The following is a 21,126-nucleotide window of genomic DNA, read 5'->3' on the forward strand; positions in this document are numbered from 1 at the left end:
TAGGACAAAACAGCAACCAACAGATTGGGAAAAGATCTTTACCAATCCTACATTTGATAGAGGGCTAATATTCAATATATACAAAGAACTCAAGAAGTTAGACTCCAGAGAATCAAATATCCCTATTAAAAATTGGGTACAAAGCTAAACAAAGAATTCTCAGCTGAGGAATATTGAATGGCTGAGAAGCAACTACAGAAATGTTCAACATCCTTAGTCATCAGAGAAATAAAAATCAAAACAACTCTGAGATTCCACCTCACAACAGTCATAATGGTTAAGATAAAACAAAAAACAAATAAACAAACAAAAAAACACTCTGGTAACAGCAGATGCTGAAGAGGATGTGGAGAAAGAGAAACACTCCTCCTCCATTGTTGAGGGGATTGCAAATTGGTAAAACCATTCTGAAAATCAGTCTGGCAGCTCCTCAGAAAATTGGACATAGTACCACCTGAGGACCCAGCTATACCTCTCTTGGGCATATACCCAAAAGATGCTCCAACCTCTAAAAAGGACACATGCTCCACTATGTTCATAGCAGCCTTATTTATAATAGCCAGAAGCTGGAAAGAACCCAGATGTCCATCAACAGAGGAATGGATACAGGAAATGTGGTACATCTACACAATGAAATATTCCACTACTCAGCTATTAAAAACAATAACTTTGTGAAATTCTTAGGCAAATAAATTGATCTAGAAACTATTATCCTGAGTGAGGTAACCCAATCACAAAAAAAAAAAAAAGAACACACATGGTATGCACTCGCTGATAAGTGGATATTAGCCCAAAAGCTCAGAATTCCCATAGCTCCAGACCCATATGTAGCAAGGGATGGTCTTGTTGGGCAACTATGGTAGGAGAGACCTTTGATCCTGTAAAGGCTGGATGTCCCAGTGTAGGGGAATGTCAGGGTAGGGAGACAGGAGGGAGTGGGTGGCTGGGTGAGGAAGCACCCTCATAAAAGCATGGGGGGATGGGATAGAGGGATTCTGGAAGGGAAACCAGGAAAGGGGATAGCATTTGAAATGTAAATAAAGAAAATATCCAAGAAAAGAAAAGGAAAAAAAAGATCAGAGAGTCACCCTTGGTTTTAAAATCTGATCATGTGTCCACAGATCCACCTTTGTACCATATGTTGTGTAGAAGCCTTGGAACAAATTGTTTCTCTGCATTTTTAGCTGGGAACTTACCTTGTAAGGTAAAGTGAGGTCTTTCTAGTTGGGAGGCAGCAGCCCCTGGACGTGGTGGGGGCAGAGGTGGCCTGCAGTGTGGGAGAGGCTCTTCAGTGTGGCCTTCGGTGTCACATCCAGGGATGAACACATAGAGATCATCATACTGGTTCTCCGAGCTTTCCCTGCTGACCTCAGGCAGGCCGTGTCTTGCCTCAGCACTTGCTGATTCGTCCTTTGTGTCCACTGACACAGGCTCCTCAGAGCTGTCTGTGCTCCACCTGTGTGTCTTCCTGGGTTCACGATGAGACGCTGGAGACTGCGTAGCTGCTTATGATGAAGATTGAACAGTTTTACTTACACACTCTGTCGGGAGGTGTTTCGAGAATTTTCACAGAAGCAGTAGAAGTTAATTCCCTTTTATCATTTATATACTAAAAAGCTGCCACTGCACTGCTCCTCTTTAGTGGATATCAAAGCCCCATCTACTCTTGCTTTACAGGTACCTGACCCAGCCTCATTGGGTCAGATTGTGATATTTTGATACTCTATAGGAGTAACTATAGGAAATGAATCCGTGTCTCTACTCAGCATTTCATATATATATATATATATATATATATATATATATACACACACACACACATATATATGTGTGTGTGTGTGTGTATTACTTAGTGTAGTCATTGTAATAATTTGTATAATTAATTTCACTATAGGTATTTCATTAATTTTGTAAAACATTACTTGGTAAAAAAAATCTTTTTTTCTTTTCTGGAGAAAGCATTCCTATTGATAAAATGCATTTTGTTCTAAAATTTAACTAAATAGTCAATTCAATGTCCCTATACTAAGAAGCAGAGCACATGAACTTGTATGTTAAACAATAATACTCTAATAGCCCAGGAGCAGCACAGAAACAGTGGGCAACGATGACTTCTCACAGCTGTAAAACAACTTACATAACGTTCTCTTTCTGAAAGTGAAAATGAAAGACATCGTCTTTTTGATCTTTCAAACAGACATGGAAATCCGTTTTATCATTTTCAATGGAAAAGAATTGTTTTTAAATGTTGCTAAAGTAAAATATAACTTTAAATATCAAAACAGTGGTGGGGGGAAGGCTTTTTTGTTTCAAACAATGAAGTTACTTGGTAGAAAACTTTCAGCAGGGAGAGAAACCTTAGGCCTGCAGAGGGGCCCTGTGTAATCTTTTCTTTCACACGAGGAAGAAGAAAGAGAAAAAGAAGAAAGACATGGCTTTTGCTTCTAGAACTGAACTTGGATTCTATTAATACTGGACTGGGAAGAACAGGCAGGTGTGTGTGTGTGTGTGTGTGTGTGTGTGTGTGTGTGTGTGTGTGTGTGTGTATTTTTCTAGCGGTCTCATTCATTTTCCTGCCAATCACACCTAATGTAAAGTAATCCCTAGTCCTTTTCTTTTTTATAATGGAGATGATGCAGAGACCAAAAGGAAGGTATTGTTAATCCAAGAGTACATGAAAGTGTTTGATGTTTGACTATTTTGTCTATATAGTCAAAGTACAGGAAATTGCACACAGCACTTCAGTTTTAGAAGTTTTAGAGTCTGCATTTGGCACTAACAAGGAACAGATGTTTCAGGTGCTTGTCAGAGGTGTCCAGATCTGGAGTCCAGCTCTGGCAAGGTAGAGTTAGTAGGCAAATGGTTTTAGGGTACGCCATCATCATTGTGATACAGAGTGGGGTGCTCTGACCTTCCTCTAGTCCCTTGAAACCTGGGGGCTGAGCCCAGTCACAGTCGCATGGGTGAGAAAACTGTTTCAGCTGCAGAGATGAGATTTTTCATTACGAGACTGCAATAATGTTCTCTTGTTACTGGCAGTTCTTCAGAGGGTGAAATATTATGATAGATGTGTGGGCAGTATTAGTAATAAACTTTATCATGACCTTTAATTATTAAAGTGATAAAATATGTAACCTATAGCCATTTTAATCAGTTCATTATTTTAATACATGGTATTCTCATGTGTATTGTGATAAAGGATTTTATCAAAATAAACTTGGTAAGCATTGTATTGAATTTTATCTGATTTGCATGTTGGCCTGACTTTTGAGAAGCTTGTGGTCAGTAGTCAGTAGTGTATAACTGGGCATTGATGATGTACTGGTATAGGCCATATGGACATGAGCAAAACAATCCTAATCTCCTAGGTTAGACATTGAAAATGAAGGACCAGAAAGATAAGTGAATTATAATACTTCATGATGCCAGTGGGAAAGGATACAGGCAAAAGGGAAATTACAAAAACAAATTAAAAAAGGGAAAAAGGAGTCATGACCTGTGCATGAAACAAGGCAGGAAGTTAGGATGTCCCAGGGACGTAGAGCATGTGAAGGGAACAGAAAGTGCATACATTCTGTAGCCCAGGAATGTGCGTTCTCTTTCTAGGTTAGATAACAATGAACAATGACGACTGGTTGAACGCTGGCAATATTTTGAAGGTACAGTCAATAGTATTATGTTGGACTGGATATAGAGTGGGAGAGAAAGAACAGAAGTTCAAAATGACATCAACACTTTTTAAACTAACTTAAAAGAAGAAGAAGGCATTTTTGCTGCCTGAGGAAGGAAGTCAGCAGGTAGAGACATTGGGTACCCCTTCATCATTGTCATACAGAGTGGGGTACTCTGGAGGAGCAGGAAGGTGAGGTGCCCATCATAAATGCTGGTGAAGACGGTAAGCAAGCCACTATATGTTAATAAGAGCTGGCCTGAACCTGCAGGAACACAGAATTCATCTTCAAGTGTTAGACATAGCATTGCATGTGCTATGGCATTAGAATTATAATCTTATGAAACATCCTAGCCTCAGCTTCGTACTGCACAGCTGAGAGAACTCAGCTCCACTAAAAAATGTGATGTAGTCTTGAAAAATCAACTTGGAAACACAGGCTTCAAATACTCAGAAAAGAATATCAAAGTGACTCCTATAATTTTTCAGGGTAGGAAAACTCATATTTCATTATTTAATCTTGACCTTGTTAAAGGCATTTAACTTATCAAATGTAGGTACACATCTTTACTTCAATATTATTTAAAAATTCTGTGGTGGATGAAATATCTTTCTACATTTTGTTCAGTCTTATTTTTGAGTTTCATACACCACACTACAAAACTATACGTATTCATGGAGTAGAGGAAAACTTACAGGGTGAATATGTGGAAAAAGAGACCCCATCTTCTTCATAGTCATTTTCTTGCTCGTTATTTCTGCTATTGTTTTGGCTCTGAAAGGAAGGAAGGTGAGTTTTAATAATACGTTTTAATCTTACCTAGAGGGAAAGAAATGCTGTTAAAGTTTTATTAAATACTTACATTTCTTCATTACCAATTTTGGTTAATGCCATCTACATGCAATCAATGATACATGATATTAAAAGAACAAATGAGAAAATAAGTCACCCATCTTGACTAATAAATTGATTTGAAACCAGAAACATAACTACTGTTTTTAACACGTGAAGAAAATCAGTGAGTTTAGATGTGGTAAATACCTCCACCACACTGAATTGAGTTAGGGAAAGGATTGAAGGAGCTTAAGAGATTTGCAATCCCACAGGAAGAACAACAATGTCAACCAACCAGACCCCCCCAGAGCTCCCAGGGACTAAACCACCAACCAGAGTACACATGGAGGGACCCGTGGCTCCAGCTGCATATATAGCAGAGGATGGCCTTGTCTGGCATCAACGGGAGGAGTGAGGTGGGAGTGGGTCTGTGGGTAGGAGAGCATCCTTATAGGAGAAGGGGGAGGGGAACGGAATGGGGGTTTCTGGAGGAGAAACTGGGGAAAGGGATAACATTCGAAATGTAAATAAAATATCCAAAAAATAAAAAAAAATCCCAAAAAACTCTGTTGCCTTTATTATTTAGAGATGTGAATTTCTACTAGGTGTATTATGTTAGAATGAAAGTAATAAAACGTTCATCCCATATCTTTATAAGGAAGAAAGTAAGATCACTTATTTCTACTTATTTTTCAATTTTAAGTCAGTTGTAGTATTTATTAATTTATTTATTTCTGACTTACTTATTTACTTACTAACTTATTTATTTAGCAGCAGGGGAACCTCAGTACAGGGTCTCCCACATGCTACGTTTTCATTGCACCACTGAATCACACCCTGGGTTCTATACGCCAGGTACTACTGTATTTAGAAGAAAGAATTACTAAGAGAGGACACAATCCTATTATCTCTGGAAGAGCTAGTTTTATTTAAACTCTCTGGGGAGATTGTGTTCCTATAATTGTGGAACATAGACAGCCAAGCAGTAGCAACTGTGTTTGTCAAAATTGCATAGAGAAAAAGATAGAATATGACTTTATTTCCCAGTGACCACAAGTTTTAAACACACATTTCAAATGGCTTATTTAAAAATACAGTTTTGTTTTTAACAGAATTGACAGAAATGATGAGACCATTTATTCTATGCTAGAAGCATCCACATTGGTACACTCAGCCATGGTTTGCTCAGGTATTTGATCTGTACCCTGACCTCATCAATTTTATCTACCATCTACATTGGCCAGTGAAAACCCAATGGAATGGACTTATTTCTTATTGAATAAGAATCACGACTTTAATTCCCCTGGGAATCATAAAAAATAGTACCTTGGTTCTTCATTGAGTTAATAGCTTATTTTAAACCTCAGTTCTTTTTCCTAATTGTAATGTGCAAATTGATAACATTGATGTGTTAGATAATGTTTGCAAGTATTAGTATTATAAAATCATTGTTTAATATAGATATCTTTAGTTTCTAATTAGAATAACCTGACATTTTATAATGTGGATCAAGAATACAGTTTAGAAGTCTATAGTACCCTCAAAATTATATAAAGAATTTTAGTACCTGTTAGAAATAATTTCCAAAGGCCTTAAGAATTATGAAAAATACTATACATTAAGAGCTAGTGGGCAAGTGCCTAGATATTAGTGTAAAGAAATTAAAGTCTATTGGAGTAAACTTCATGTCATGGTTTAAGCCAGGTAGTATTTGTAAATAGCCTTAACCAAAGAATATTCCAAAGGAACCCCCTTCTAAATTTTATCCTAGCTCAAGTTCTGTGCAATTAATATTTTATATATTTAATGCTATACAACTAATTCTTTTCTGGCATTTAAATCAGAATAATCTGAAATTATTCTTAAATATTTATACCAGAAAACTAAATGTTTCCTTTTCAAGCACCTTGCATTTGTATTTTTAAAATATGTGTGATTCCCAATGGCTTATGCTCTAAGATCAAGAATCGACAAATGGGATCTCATAAAACTGCAAAGCTTCTGTAAGTCAAAGGACACTGTGGTTAGGACAAAACGGCAACCAACAGATTGGGAAAAGATCTTTACCAATCCTACAACAGATAGAGGCCTTATATCCAAAATATACAAAGAACTCAAGAAGTTAGACTGCAGGGAGACAAATAACCCTATTAAAAAATGGGGCTCAGAGCTAAACAAAGAATTCACAGCTGAGGAATGCCAAATGGCTGAGAAACACCTAAAGAAATGTTCAACATCTTTAGTCATAAGGGAAATGCAAATCAAAACAACCCTGAGATTTCACCTCACACCAGTGAGAATGGCTAAGATCAAAAACTCAGGAGACAGCAGATGCTGGAGAGGATGTGGAGAAAGAGGAACACTCCTCCATTGATGGTGGGGTTGCAGACTGATACAACCATTCTGGAAATCAGTCTGGAGGTTCCTCAGAAAACTGGACATTGAACTGCCTGAGGATCCAGCTATACCTCTCTTGGGCATATACCCAAAAGATGCCCCAACATATAAAAAAGACACGTGCTCCACTATGTTCATCGCAGCCTTATTTAATAGCCAGAAGCTGGAAAGAACCCAGATGCCCTTCAACAGAGGAATGGATACAGAAAATGTGGTACATCTACACAATGGAATATTACTCAGCTATCAAAAACAATGACTTTATGAAATTCGTAGGCAAATGGTTGGAACTGGAAAATATCATCCTGAGTGAGCTAACCCAATCACAGAAAGACACACATGGTATGCACTCATTGATAAGTGGCTATTAGCTCAAATGCTTGAATTACCCTAGATGCCTAGAACAAATGAAACTCAAGACAGATGATCAAAATGTGAATGCTTCACTCCTTCTTTAAAAGGGGAACAAGAATACCCTTGGCAGGGAATAGAGAGGCAAAGATTAAAACAGAGACTGAAGGAACACCTTCAGAGCCTGTCCCACATGTGGCCCATACATATACAGTCACCCAGTTAGACAAGATGGATGAAGCAAAGAAGTGCAGACCAACAGGAGCCGGATGTAGATCGCTCCTGAAAGACACAGCCAGAATACAGCAAATACAGAGGCGAATGCCAGCAGCAAACCACTGAGCTGAGAATAGGACCCCCGTTGAAGGAATCAGAGAAAGAACTGGAAGAGCTTGAAGGGGCTCGAGACCCCATATGTACAACAATACCAAGCAACCAGAGCTTCCAGGGACTAAGCCACTACCTAAAGACTCTACATGGACTGACCTTGGACTCTGACCTCATAGGTAGCAATGAATATCCTAGTAAGAGCACCAGTGGAAGGGGAAGCCATGGGTCCTGCTAAGACTGAACCCCTAGTGAACTAGACTGTTGGGGGAGGGCGGCAATGGGGGGAGGGTGGAAAGGGGAACACCCATAAAGAAAGGGAGGGGGGAGGGGAATGTTTGCCCGGAAGCCGGGAAAGGGAATAACACTCGAAATGTATATAAGAAATACTCAAGTTAATTAAAAAATATGTGTGATTCAATAATACAACAATATAATAACTTATGTAAAACCAATGATGGTATCAAAGACAAGTCTCACTCTAGTCTGATATCTAGATACTAATGCTTGGCTGTGTGTCCTAGTGAACAGTATGTGCTGTATGTTAACTTAAAGAGAAATCACAACTGAGTAATTCATCAGCTATATGATGTCAGGCAAAAAACTTTAAAGCTTAATTTTCTACCCTGTGAAATGTGAGTAGTGTTATCCATGACCCCTATTTTATGAAGGCTTAAAGAGAATAATGTGGACTTGATAGATTTTCTTCTTATAAATACTTTTAAGGAAGCATGGTTTCTTTTCCTCTGTCTGAATTTATTCGTACATTTGTTAAATGTTCAGTCAAGTTTCTATATAATACATACACTGTTATCAAAGGAAGAAAGTTAAAAAATAAAGTCAAAATTATCATATTGCTCCTGGAAGATAAAGGGAAACAAAATATACTATTTTATTTATTTTAATAGAGCTCCATTACAGATAAAATAGAGAAATAAAATAGAAGATTAAATTGACCCAAAAGAGTGATGGTGGCTGATTTTAGTACGCCAGTTCTACCAACAGATGGGTCAACCAGAAAGCATCCAAACCTGAAGTTAGATTCTAGGTCTCATAGATGGATCATGGAAGGAAAAACAAAAGGCGATGTCTGGAGAGAGATACCCCAGAAGAACCGGGGTAGAGGACTGAAAATGTATCCCAAAGTTAAAGGCTTCACCAAAGTTCAGAATAAAGCTGTGTAAACCAGTTTATCTAGCTTTCAGGACAGTTGCTGGTAACCCTGGTGAGGAGAAGCATAATAGAATTGTGTGGATTCATCAGTCAGAGTAATCTTAAATAGCTAAGTGTGGGCAAAGAATGAAATACATCATATACAAGATTTCCTTCCAAAAACTATGTGAAGAAGGGTCAGAGGGTAACTATACTCAGGATTTGGTTTTTAAAGTACAAACTGACATCAGAGCAAGTGAGAGTGCCTCATTACAGTCAAGGTCTTCAGAGAGGGTGTAGACAGGATGTGGTGTAGACAGGATGTTTAAGAACTCTGATGCCAAAGGCTGGCGGAAGAGAGTTAAATATTACCATGAAAGTTTCTACTCCCTGAGTATTTGGTGGCCAGCTCTCATTCTATAAAGCCTTCTTTCAAAGATCACTCCTTTGGAGAATCCTCTGCCTTCTCATAATTTTACCTTAACAATATATTTTCAGTGCAACTTGGAACTAATCTAGGGGACTAAGAAGAATATGTTCCACTTAACTACCCTTTGTCTTGGATCTAGGAACACTTCAAAGTACACTGGAGTAGATGCATGACTATGAGGTGGTCTTCCAATCTCTGAAACAAAGAGAAGTTTTATAGTGGACAGATAAACTAGAGTGATCTGATTAGTTAAGACATAACTGAAAAATCAGGCTAACAGAACTGAATTTCAAGTACATAGTCAAAGTCATGATATGAAGAGTTCAGACGAGCAGTTAGATATGGGCTACTGTGCATCAACTATAAGGCATACTTGTTCGACCACTGTCTCATTTGTTTCCAAAATATACAATGACAAGCTGGTGATACTAACTAGATAAGTTTGGTACTACAAATATCTGGACAGTACACTGAAGATGAAAACCAGAGCTGTGTCTATATTGTAGAGATGAAGCTGGATGGGAAAAAAAAACAACGGGAAGGAGGCTTTAGTGAATAAGTACAGGGATGGAAAAAAAGGCAGAGATACAAGACAGGTTTAACTCCACACCCAGCAGTATAAACTAAGAGAGATTAATTAACTAATGCTGATTTTAGAATGATATTCAGAGCTGAACTGAGACATCTTACACAAACAAGCATTTCTGGCTTAGGCAACTTTACACAAAATACTCAACAATGACATCCTGGGAAGTTCTTAGCATCCTATCCACGTGTAACATCTTTAAGCATGATCTTTATTACCAACATGGAGCAATCAGGCAGCTGACATTTCTTCAGGATTTTTCTCTGTGTGTAACGTCACAATAAATGGCAAGTTTTTAAGACATGGAGAGGTAATATGACATTCCCCAAAGACGCTGAATATTTAGCTTGGGAAAAATCAATATAAGATATACTTTTAGAAATTATAATTTTGCCTTTTGCATAATTACATATTTCGGTATAAGATACCAGTGAAACATTCTTTATATCATAGGTAGGACTGGGCTTTGAAGGATGAAAAGTGTTTGCGAGACTCATCGCGAATCCAACTGTAGAAGCTGATGGATGTTCACTGATCTAATGGATGGAGGGGCAGCAGATGATTTGGAGAAAGAAGAACAAATGTTGGTGTTCTAGTAAAGAAAAGCAAAGGAAAGGCTGGGCGGTTCATGTGATGAGATAGCCATGTCATCCAAACAGCAGGTAGCATTTTGTCAGATGTGAATTGTGACAGGAAGCCTAAAGGCACTACTTTTTTTTTTTTTTTATCATAGCTTAGTTGCAGAGCCCTGTAGTTCAGCTGCCGCTGATTGGCCGCCTGTTTTGCTTCTCAGCACCCTTTGGAACAGGTACAGATTCCCTAGGTTATGAGTTCTGAGAATGGGAAGCCATCATATAGACCTGGTTTCAGATAGTTCTCTCCCATTATTACTTAATTTAGCTCAGCAAGTTCCTCTCTGCCTTGGCTTCTTTAGATGCCAAGAGAGCTCACCTAACAGAATTACAGAAAAAGTATAAGTGATATCAAGTACTTGATGAATGGAAACACTCTGCAACTGAGGTATCTGTATTATTTTAAGAGTGTTTTACTATAGAATTACATTTTATGTTGCCATAGTTCTCATATAGTCATGTTTATGTCAATATTTATATTCAGTTACAAGATTGAATAAAAATGAGTTGTATTCAAAGTAGAATATAAAGAATAAAACTAAAGAGTCCAAAATTATAAAATATTAAATCTGGACACTTTTATTCATAGCTCAAAATCTTTTAAAACTATGCCTAATTTAGGTACAGGGACTTGCAACAGAAACTTTATTATAGCTTCATATGGTACCTCTTTATACACATAGGCATTACGCAGGGTACCAGGGAATGGTGTGCAGGTTATGCATGCAAAGCTGCTTGGGATTCCATTTGTACAGCTTCATTTGTAAAGCCCCAGAGGGCCCAGAATGCAGGCCGAGGGAACCTCAAATCATCCTACACATTGTTATACTTTTACAACACCAATGCTACAAATACTTGTTTAGGTTAGTTTTAAAATTAACTTCCTTTCTTCTAACACAAAATTATAGAAGGTGGGACACACGACACCCACCCATAAGGCATTTCATAATAGGAATGCGAAGGGAAGGGTCTAGACATTGGCATAGATGGGGTGCAGAGTTTGTATGTGAGCAGCGAGGAGCCGACAAAAGATCTTGACTAAGCGTGTGCATTGTCACACCTAGAACATCAGTCACTCTAGTTCTCTGTTCATGGCAAGAACAGGAGCACACACAAAGTTCACTCCTGAGCATTTCAAAGTCTAGACATTGGTTTTCGCTTCAAATTTAAATCTAGTTAATAAAGGTCAATAGAGGACATGCCAGGCACCAACCACCATGATGAGGATATAAATCATTAACTTGTTTAGAATATTCTAAGGACATCAAGCTTTAAAATGAGATCATAGGAAGGAAAGCCTAGTAGAAGGTAGAGAGCAGACACACATGGCTTCAAATTGGCAGACTGAAGTTACTGAAGGCAAATGGCCAGGTTTATTTACATCTGTGCTGGCCATTTCCTAAAGCCTGGTGTTGACTGCTTCCAAGTCTTTAATAGTTTGAGTGGGGGTTAAAGAAGCAAATGGTCAAAATAGCAGAGCAATAAAGGGCTGCATTGCCATCCTTCCCCTGGGAGGATACTCTATTCATCTAAAATAAGAGGTATGAGTGGTTTCTGAATGCAAGCGAGAAGCAGACGTAAAATGCCAGTTAGACACTTAGCAATTTCCTACAAAAATTATACTCTTCAGTTGTTAGATAATAAGTGTTATTTGACAAATGAAACAAAGGGCTGTTTAATTTTATACTATTACGATGAACAAATAAGTGTTATTTGACAAATTAGACAGAACAATCCTTAGTGCCTCTGTTGCTGCAAATCTACTCTCAGTATTCATGTGGCTGGGATCATCTCAGTTTCCAAATTTGGAATGAGGGAGCTGAATCCTATTGATCAAAGTATTTGAGACCTGGAAGATTGACAGCAAGAATAGGTGAAACACTCATTCATTGAAGATGTGGTGGGAGGCTAAATAACATTTCTGTTCTCAAGGCTCAAATGATCATTGGTAAGAGTGTTTTATTAGAAAGAAAAAGAAAAAAACCCTTGCAATATCTATACATATCTCTGATGAATAATTTTCTTATTAAACCCATCACAGTCACTTTGTCTCAGTTGTTAGGTTCTATTCGCTTCAGCTAGCAGAAGGCAGTTTCTATCCTATTTCACTCTGGTGAGTGCACTGGCAGCATGCATACCCAGATTTTTGTTGAAGGAATATCACTTCTGCATAAGAGACATACTTGGTGCATCCCAAAGGAGCCAGAGATTGTAGTAATAAGTTGATAATAGCACAAATTTCTTAAAAGTGGATTTTCTGTAATTGAATGTATTTAAGGTAATGTCAAACAGAAACCTTTCCTGTTATAAGGAAAAGCATTGCTATTAAAGAAGTTTATTTTGCCCATATAGGCATATAAAACCAAATTTAGAGAGAATCAGTAAAAACAATAAGCTCACATTGTCAGAAAAACATCATTTTCTTTAGTCCAGGTTCATTTTTTTAAATTTTGTAGTACCTAAATAAATTTTAGTTTTTGGAGTCCAATGCCAAGACACTGAGATAGTCACTGTGTATTTTACGACTAACTATTGTACAATAAGCCCACCACTTTGTTCTGCCACTAAGCATTATGAGTTTGCTTGTTTGTGAACTTAGCATTTTAAAGCCACAAGGGATTTACTACACAGACTTTATCCAGGGGTGACAAGAATTCCTAATCTTCACAGACATGGCCTGAAAGGAGTCACAGCTAATCTAAAGGCAGCCAGAGGTCAGCTATCACCCATTTAAATCTGGGAGCAGCGCTCTTCATAGTGTAGAGGCATAAGTCATCATGTCTGCTTCAGTTGTTTAAGAGAAAGCATTTTCTGGTTTATAAATGGTGACCACCACTTATTGCTTAAAGGCTGAACTAAGTATTTGATGAGTAGGATAGTTTCAAGCCAGAATATGTGAATACCCAAAAAGTCTTTTTAAAAAGATCCATATGGCCAGTCTCCATATGGATCTGCATTCTGGAGTTAAGCCTGTGGCACAGTTCTCTGCTCCAATAACTGACCAAAGAAGGACCCACCAGGAGACCACAGGGCTCAGGAACCACAGAACAACTGGGAACAGGATTCTTCCTGTCTTCCTCTGCGCCCAGGAGTTAACCCTGAGTCACAGCTCTCTGAACCCACCTGGAGAGAGCTGGTCTCCCAGGAGTGCTGACACACAAAGATCATAGGCTCACAGGAGAGAGGCTCCAGTCAGAGACAGCAAGACCAGCTAACACCAGAGATAACCAGATGGTGAGAGGCGAGCTCAAGAACCTAAGCAACAGAAATCAAGGTTACTTGGCATCATCAGAACCCAACATTCCCATTACAGCAAGCCTAAATACCTCCAAACACTAGAAAAGCAAGACTGGGATTTAAAATCACATCTTGTGATGATGATAGAGGACTTTAAGAAGGACCTAAATGACTCCCTTAAAAAAATAGGGGAGAACACAGGTAAGCAGGTAGAAGCCTTTAAAAAGGAAACAGCAGGGTTGGGGATTTAGCTCAGTGGTAGAGCGCTTGCCTAGCAAACGCAAGGCCCTGGGTTCGGTCCCCAGCTCCGAAAAATAGAAAAAAGAAAAAAAAAGAAAAAAAAAGGAAACAGCAAAACCTTGTAAAGAATTACAGGAAAATACAACCAACCAGGTGAAGGAATTGAACAAAACCATCTAGGACCTAAAATAGAAACAATAAAGAAATCACAAAGGGAGACAGTCCTGGAGATAGAAAACCCAGAAAGATATCAGGCAAGAGTCTTAGTCACCAACAGAACATAAGAGATAGAAAAGAATATCTCAGGTGCAGAAGATACCATAGAAAACACCGACACAACAGTAAAACAAACAAACAAAAACCTCAAAATTCAAAAAGCTCCTAACCCAAAACATCCAGGAAATCCAGGATAATAAGACCAAACCTAAAGATAATAAAAGGTAAAAGAGAGAGCAAAGATTCCCAACTTAAAGGGCCAGTAAATATCAACAAAATCATAGAAGAAAACTTCCTTAACCTAAAGAAAGAGATGTTCATGAACATACGAGAAGCCTACGGAACTGAAAATAGATTGGACCAGAAGAAATTCCTTCCATCACATAATAATCAAAACACCAAATGCACAAAACAAAGAGAGAACACTAAAAGCAGTAAGGGAAAAAGGTCAAGTAACATATAAAGGCAGACTATCAGAATTACACCGGACTTCTCACTAGAGACTATGAGAGCCAGAAGATCATGGACAGATGTCATACAGACCCTAAGAGAACACAAATGCCAGCCCAGGCTAGTATATCCAGCAAAACTCTCAGTTACTATAGATGGAGAAATCAAGATATTACATGACAAAATCAAATTTACACAATATCTTTACACTAATCCAGCCCTTCAAAGGATAATAGATGGAAAACTCTAACACAAGGAGGAGAACTACACCCTAGAAAAAGCAAAAAAGGAATTTCTCAACAAACCCAAAAGAAGATAGCCACACGAGCATAATTTTCCCTCTAACAACAAAAATAACAGGAAACAACACTCACTTTCCCTTAATATTTCTTAACGTCAATGGACTCAGTTCCCCCAATGAAAAGACATAGTTACAGACTGCATACATAAATAGGACTGAGCATTTTGTTGTATACAGAAAATATACTTCAGTGACAAAGACAGATACTACCTCAGAGTAAAAGACTGGAAAATAATGTTCCAAGAAAATGGTCTGAAGAAACAAGCTGAAGTAGCCATTCTAATATCAAATAAAATCGACTTTCAACAACAAGTTAGCAAAAAAAAAAAAAAAAAAAAAAAAGACAGACACTTCATACTTGTCAAAGGAAAAATCTACCAAGATAAACTCTCAATTCTGAACATCTATGCTCCAAATGCAAGGGCACCCATATAATTTGTAAAAGAAACTTTACTAAAGCTAAAGTACACATTACACCTCACACAAAAATAGTGGTAGACTTCAACACTCCACTCTCCTCAATGGACAGGTCATGGAAACAGAAACTAAACAGAGATACAGTGAAACTAACAGAAGGTATGATTCCAATTGATTTAACAGATATCTACAGAAAATTCCATCCTAAAACAAAAGAATATACCTTGTACTCACCACCTCATAGAACCTTCTCCAAAATAGACCATATAATTGGTCACAAAACAGGTCTCAAGAGATACAAGAAGATTAAAATAATCCTATATATATCCTATCAAATCACCATGGACTAGGGCTGGGCTTTAGTAACAATAAAAACAACAGAAAGTCCACATATACATGGAAGATGAACAATGCTCTACTCGATGATAACTTTGTCAAGGAAGAAATAAAGAAAGAAATTAAAGACTTTTTAGAATTTAATGAAAATGAACACACAATATACCAAAACCTATGGGACAGAATGAAAGCGGTGCTGAAAGGAAAACTCATACTTCTGAGTACCTCCAAGAAGAAACTGGAAAGAGCATACACTAGAAGCCTGACAGCACACCTAAAAGCTCTAGAACAAAAAGAAGCAAATACACTCAAGAGGAGTAGACAGCAGGAAATACTCAAACTCAGGGCTGAAATCAACCAAATAGAAACAAAAAGGACTATACAAAGAATCAAGAAAACCAGGAGCTGGGTCTTTGAGAAGATCAACAAGATAAACCCTTAGCCAGACTAACAGAGGGTATAGAGGCAGTATGCAAATTAACAAAATCAGAAATGAGAAGGGAGACATAACAACAGAAACCAAGGAAATCCAAAAACATCATCAGATCCTACTACAAAAGCCTATACCAACAAAACTGGAAAAACTTGATGAAATGAGCAATTTTCTAGACAGATACCAGGTGCCAAAGGTTAAACCAGGAACAATAAGCCATCTAAACAGTCCCATAACCCCTACAGAAATAAAAGTAGTCATAAAAAGTCTCCCAACCAAAATAAGCCTAGGACCAGATGGGTTTAGTTCAGAATTCTGTCAGACCTTCAACGAAGACCCAATATTTTTCAAACTATTCTACAAAATAGAAACAGAAGGAACCCTTCCCAATTTGTTCTTTGAAGCCACAATTATGCTTATACCTAAACCACACAAAGACCCAACAAAGAAAGAGAACTTCAAACCAATTTCCCTTATGAATGTTGACGCAAAAATACTCAATAAAATTCTCGCAAACGAAATCTAAGATCACATCCAAAAGATCATCTATCATGATAATGTGGCTTTATACCATGGATGCAGGGGTTGATCAATATAAGGAAATCCACCCATGTAAACTACTATATAAGCAAACTAAAAATAAAACCTTACATGATAATTTCATTAGATGCTAAGAAAGCATTTGACAAAATTCAACACCCCTTCATGATAAAAATCTTGGAAAAATCAGGAATTCAAGGCCTATACCTAAAGATAGGAAAAACAATATACAGCAAACCAGTAGCCAACATCAAACCAAATGGAGAGAGACTTGAAACAATCCCAGTAAAATCAGGGACTAGATAAGCCTGCCCACTCTCTCCCTATTTATTCAATATAGTACTCGAAGTCCTGGCAGGACCAATTAGACAACAAAAGGAAGCCAAAGAGATATAACTTGAAAAGGAAGAAATCAAAATATCACTATTTGCAGATGATAAGATAGTATACTTCAGTAACACCAAAAACTTCCACTAGAGAACTCCTACACATGATCAACAACTTCAGCAAAGTGTCTAGATATAAAATTAACTCAAACAAATCAATAGTCTTCCTCTACTCAAAGAATAAACAGATTGAGAAAGAAATTAGGGATATGACACCCTTCACAATAGTCACAAATAATATAAAATATCTTGCTGTGACTCTAACCAAGGAAGTGAAAGATCTGTATGACAAGAACTTCAAATCTCTGAAGAAAGAAATCAAAGAAGAACTCAGAACATGGAAAGATCTCCCATGCTTATGGATTGGCAGGATTAATATAGTAAAAATGGCCAAATTGCCAAAATCAATCTTCAGATTCAATGCAATCCTCATCAAAATTCAAACTCAATTCTTCATAGAGTTAGAGCAATTTGAGAATTCATTTGAAATTACAAAAAAACCCAGGATAGTGAAAACTATTTTCAACTATAAAAGAACTTCTGGGGGAATCACCATCCCTGACTTCAAGCTGTATTATGGAGCAGTTGTGATAAAAAACAGAATAGTGTTGGTACTGAGAGAGGCAGGTAGATCAATGGAATAGACTTGAAGACCCAGAAATAAACCCACTCCGCTATGACACTTGTTCTTTGACGATGGAGCTAAAACCAGCCAGTGGAAAAAAGATAGCATTTTCAACAAATGGTCCTGGTTCAATTGGAATGCAGAAGAATGCAAATTGACCTATTCTTATCTCCTTGTAAAAAGTTCAAGTCCAAGTGGATCCAGGACCTCCACATAAAACTGAATACACTGAAACTTTTAGAAGAAAAAGTGGGGAAGCACCTTGAACATGTGGGCACAGGGGAATATTTCCTGAATAGAATACTAATGGCTTTTGCTCTAAGATCAACAATCGAGAAATGAGACTTCATAAAATTGAAAAGATTCTGTAAGGCAAAGGACACTGTCATTAGGACAAAACAGCAACCATCAGATTGGGAAAATATCTTTACAAGCCTAGATCTGTTAGAGTGCTAATATCCAATATATACAAGGAACTCAAGAAGCTAGACTCCAGAGAACCAAATTACCCTATTAAAAATTGGTTCAGAGCTAAACAAAGAATTCTCAGCTGAGGAATACTGAATGGCTGAGAAGCAACTACAGAAATGTTTGACATCCTTAGTCATCAGGGAAATTCAAATCAAAACAACCCTGAGCCAACCAACAGAATGCTATGATAAAAACTCAGGTGATGGCAGATGTTGAGAAAGAGGAATATTCCTCCATTGTTGGTGCAATTGCAAGCTCATACAATCATTGTGGGAATCAGTCTGGTGTTTTCTCAAAAAATTGGCCATAGTACTACCTGAGGACCCAGCTATGCTACTCCTGGCTAGAAGCTGGAAAGACTCCAGATGCCCTTCAATAGAGGAATGGATCCAGAAAATGTGGTACATTTACACAATGGAGTACTACTCAGCTGTTAAAAACAATGACTTCATGAAATTCTTAGGCAAGTGGACAGAATTAGAAAATATCATCCTGGGTGAGGTAATTCAGTCACAAAAGAACACACATGGTATGTACTCACTGATAAGGGCATATTAGCCCAAAAGCTCAGAATACCCAAGATATAATTCACAGACCACTCGAAGCTCAAGAAGAAAGAAGACCAATGTGTAGATGCTTCAGTCCTTTGAAAAGGGAACAAAATACTCAAGAGAAGAAATATGTAGACAAAATGTGGAGCAGAGACTGAAGGAAAGGGCATCTAGAGACTGCCCCACCTGGGGATCTATTACATACACAGTCACCAAACCTAGACACTCTGGTGAATGCCAAGGTGTGCTTGCTGACAGGAGCCTGATATAGCAGTCTCCTGAGAGGCTCTGCCAGAGCCTGACAAAGACAGATGTGGATGCTTGTAGCTAAACATCAGACTAAACATGGGGACTCCTATAGAGGAGTTAGAGAAAGGACTGAAGGAGCTAAAGGGGGTTTGTAACCTATAGGAAGAACAGCATCAATCTACCAGACCTCCCAGGGCTCCCAGGGACTAAACCACCAACCAAAGGGTATATGTGGTGGTAACCATGGATGGCATGAGGTAACATGGATAGCAGAGGATGGCATTATCTGGAATCAATGGGAGGAGAGACCCTTGGTCCTGTGAAGGCTTGATGTCCCAGTGTAGGGGAATGACAGGATGAGGAGACAGGAATGGGTGGGTAGGTGGGTGGGGGGACAGGGTAGGAGTTTTCCGGAGGTGAACCCTGGAAACTGGATAACATTTGTGATGTAAATAATAAAATACCCCCTCCCAAAGATCCATGTGGAAACAGGGAAAGGTTCATGGTATTCACTTCACGTGTCTGTGCAGACTGATAGTGGCCTAGCACAAAGGGTTAGTAAAACCCTGGCTCAGCTCACTTTCCAGCATACATGTTAATCTATTTTCTATTTATTTGATTAGTTTTGTATCATTACGGAATGCAGGATTATAACACAAGGAAAGGCTTTCTTTATCTTACCTGGGATTTGCATTTATTAACTTGTGAGCAAAGTGAACGAATAAAAGATTAAGCAGTCTGCCCCATGACAAACCCAGTTTTATAAAAATTTACAACTCATTAAAAAGTCAAACTGTCTTTAAAACAAATCAGGAACAACATCAACTCAACAGAAGCAAAGTCCAGACAGTAAAGGAATACAATAATGTTGAAGATGATAATTTTTACTTAGTTTTATTAAAACACTTATTCAAACCTTGCTAAATATCAGAAACTAGGAGAAGAAAGGAGACCGAATTAAATCATTTCTTTTAGTAAAACCTACACTTATAATGTGCATGGTAGCTGTAATAATCTTATTATTAATAGTTTGTATGAAGAACTTTTTATTTACTCTTTATTATTTATTACTATTCATTTATTTCAGAAATGCTACAAGCTTTACATTCGGGCTAACCTATTTGATTTTCAAAGCACCTTTTTTTTGAGTTAGGTTATTATGATTCTCATTAAATGGATGAAAAATAAGCAGGATGTCTTAAATAACTTGCCCAATGCTATACAGTTAGTATTCTTACCAGCAGTCCCACACAATGGGATAAAAAAAGAAAATAAATACCGGAGTTCATCTAATTTACATGCCAAGTGATCTGACTCTATAAACCAAGTCACAAATGTTACCGAAGAGATAGTTCAAGAGTTTTGCAAGAAACAAGGCTCGGGTTGATGGCATCTAAGACTTCTAGTTAGGATCATAAAATATTGAAAAGAGATAAGAGCAAGGCATATCCCCATGGGCAGTAAAGAACATAATCGAAACAGCTAAAGGAATAGAAGGGACCATAGGCTTTATTTGAGGGACAGGGACTACCTGGCTCAGACACAGGGTCAGGTATCTGTGTATGGGACTCAGGGAACTCCACCTGTTCAGTTCTTCCTGTTCCCTAATCACATCCCACCATTCAGGTCAGCAGCTGAGATCCGCCCAGAAAGAATACATAAGATAAATAATCTGGGCTACTGACAAACTTCCATAGAAACAGAAGGCTCATTGTTACTTAGTAAAGAAGAGACGGGCACCATTGTGATAAAGGCAATTTAAAGCAGAAAAACAATATCAAAGAATCAGATAGTGTGGATGCCAGCTATGGAATGCAATGGAAAGACCAGGGCCAGAGCAGTGAGGACCTACCTTCCAGGAGCATTTTTCTTATTTTTTTTTTAGGGTGGGGTGGGGTGAGGGTTGTTTGTTTTGTTTTCCTTAATGACAACAGCTAGGTATTTTTTGAGAAAACATACACAAACACATTTGGCTTGGATACATGCTTTGAGAAAGTATCTTATGTTCTTAGAAGATAAAAAAAATGAGGTGAATGGCGATACATTATGTAATCGACTATGACAACAACAACAACAACAGTAACAACAACAAAATGTTACAAGGTGAGACTGTTACAAGTATGCAGCTTACAAAAGACTTCATCTCCCTAGTAGCATAGAACTAACTTAAGACTGGCTCGACCTTCCAAACCTTTCTCTAACAATGTAAACAGCTGTGTATTGCTCTCATCGTGTCAGAAATGGGAACGGGAGCCTAGCAGGTTCCCTGAATGCTTGTTTACAGCCCCTGGATG

At 38.0% G+C, this 21,126-nt stretch overlaps 1 protein-coding gene across 15 annotated transcripts in view; it reads right to left on the reverse strand.

The window, feature by feature from the left end:
* The window catches only part of Bank1 (B-cell scaffold protein with ankyrin repeats 1), a 290,528-nt gene that overhangs the window by 54,278 nt on the left and 215,124 nt on the right, over positions 1-21,126 (reverse strand). For 8 of the 15 annotated variants that reach the window (XM_087629372.1, XM_087629390.1, XM_087629384.1 and 5 more), the window contains 2 exon segments: positions 4,367-4,445; positions 1,197-1,502 (listed from right to left, as the gene is read on the reverse strand). In XM_087629372.1, coding sequence (XP_087485498.1) covers positions 1,197-1,502; positions 4,367-4,445 — 385 coding nt within the window. 15 annotated transcript variants of the gene reach the window in all.

The sequence above is a fragment of the Rattus norvegicus genome, chromosome 2, assembly GCF_021556685.1.
Source record: "Rattus norvegicus strain SHRSP/BbbUtx chromosome 2, alternate assembly SHRSP_T2T, whole genome shotgun sequence".
NCBI lineage: Eukaryota > Metazoa > Chordata > Mammalia > Rodentia > Muridae > Rattus > Rattus norvegicus.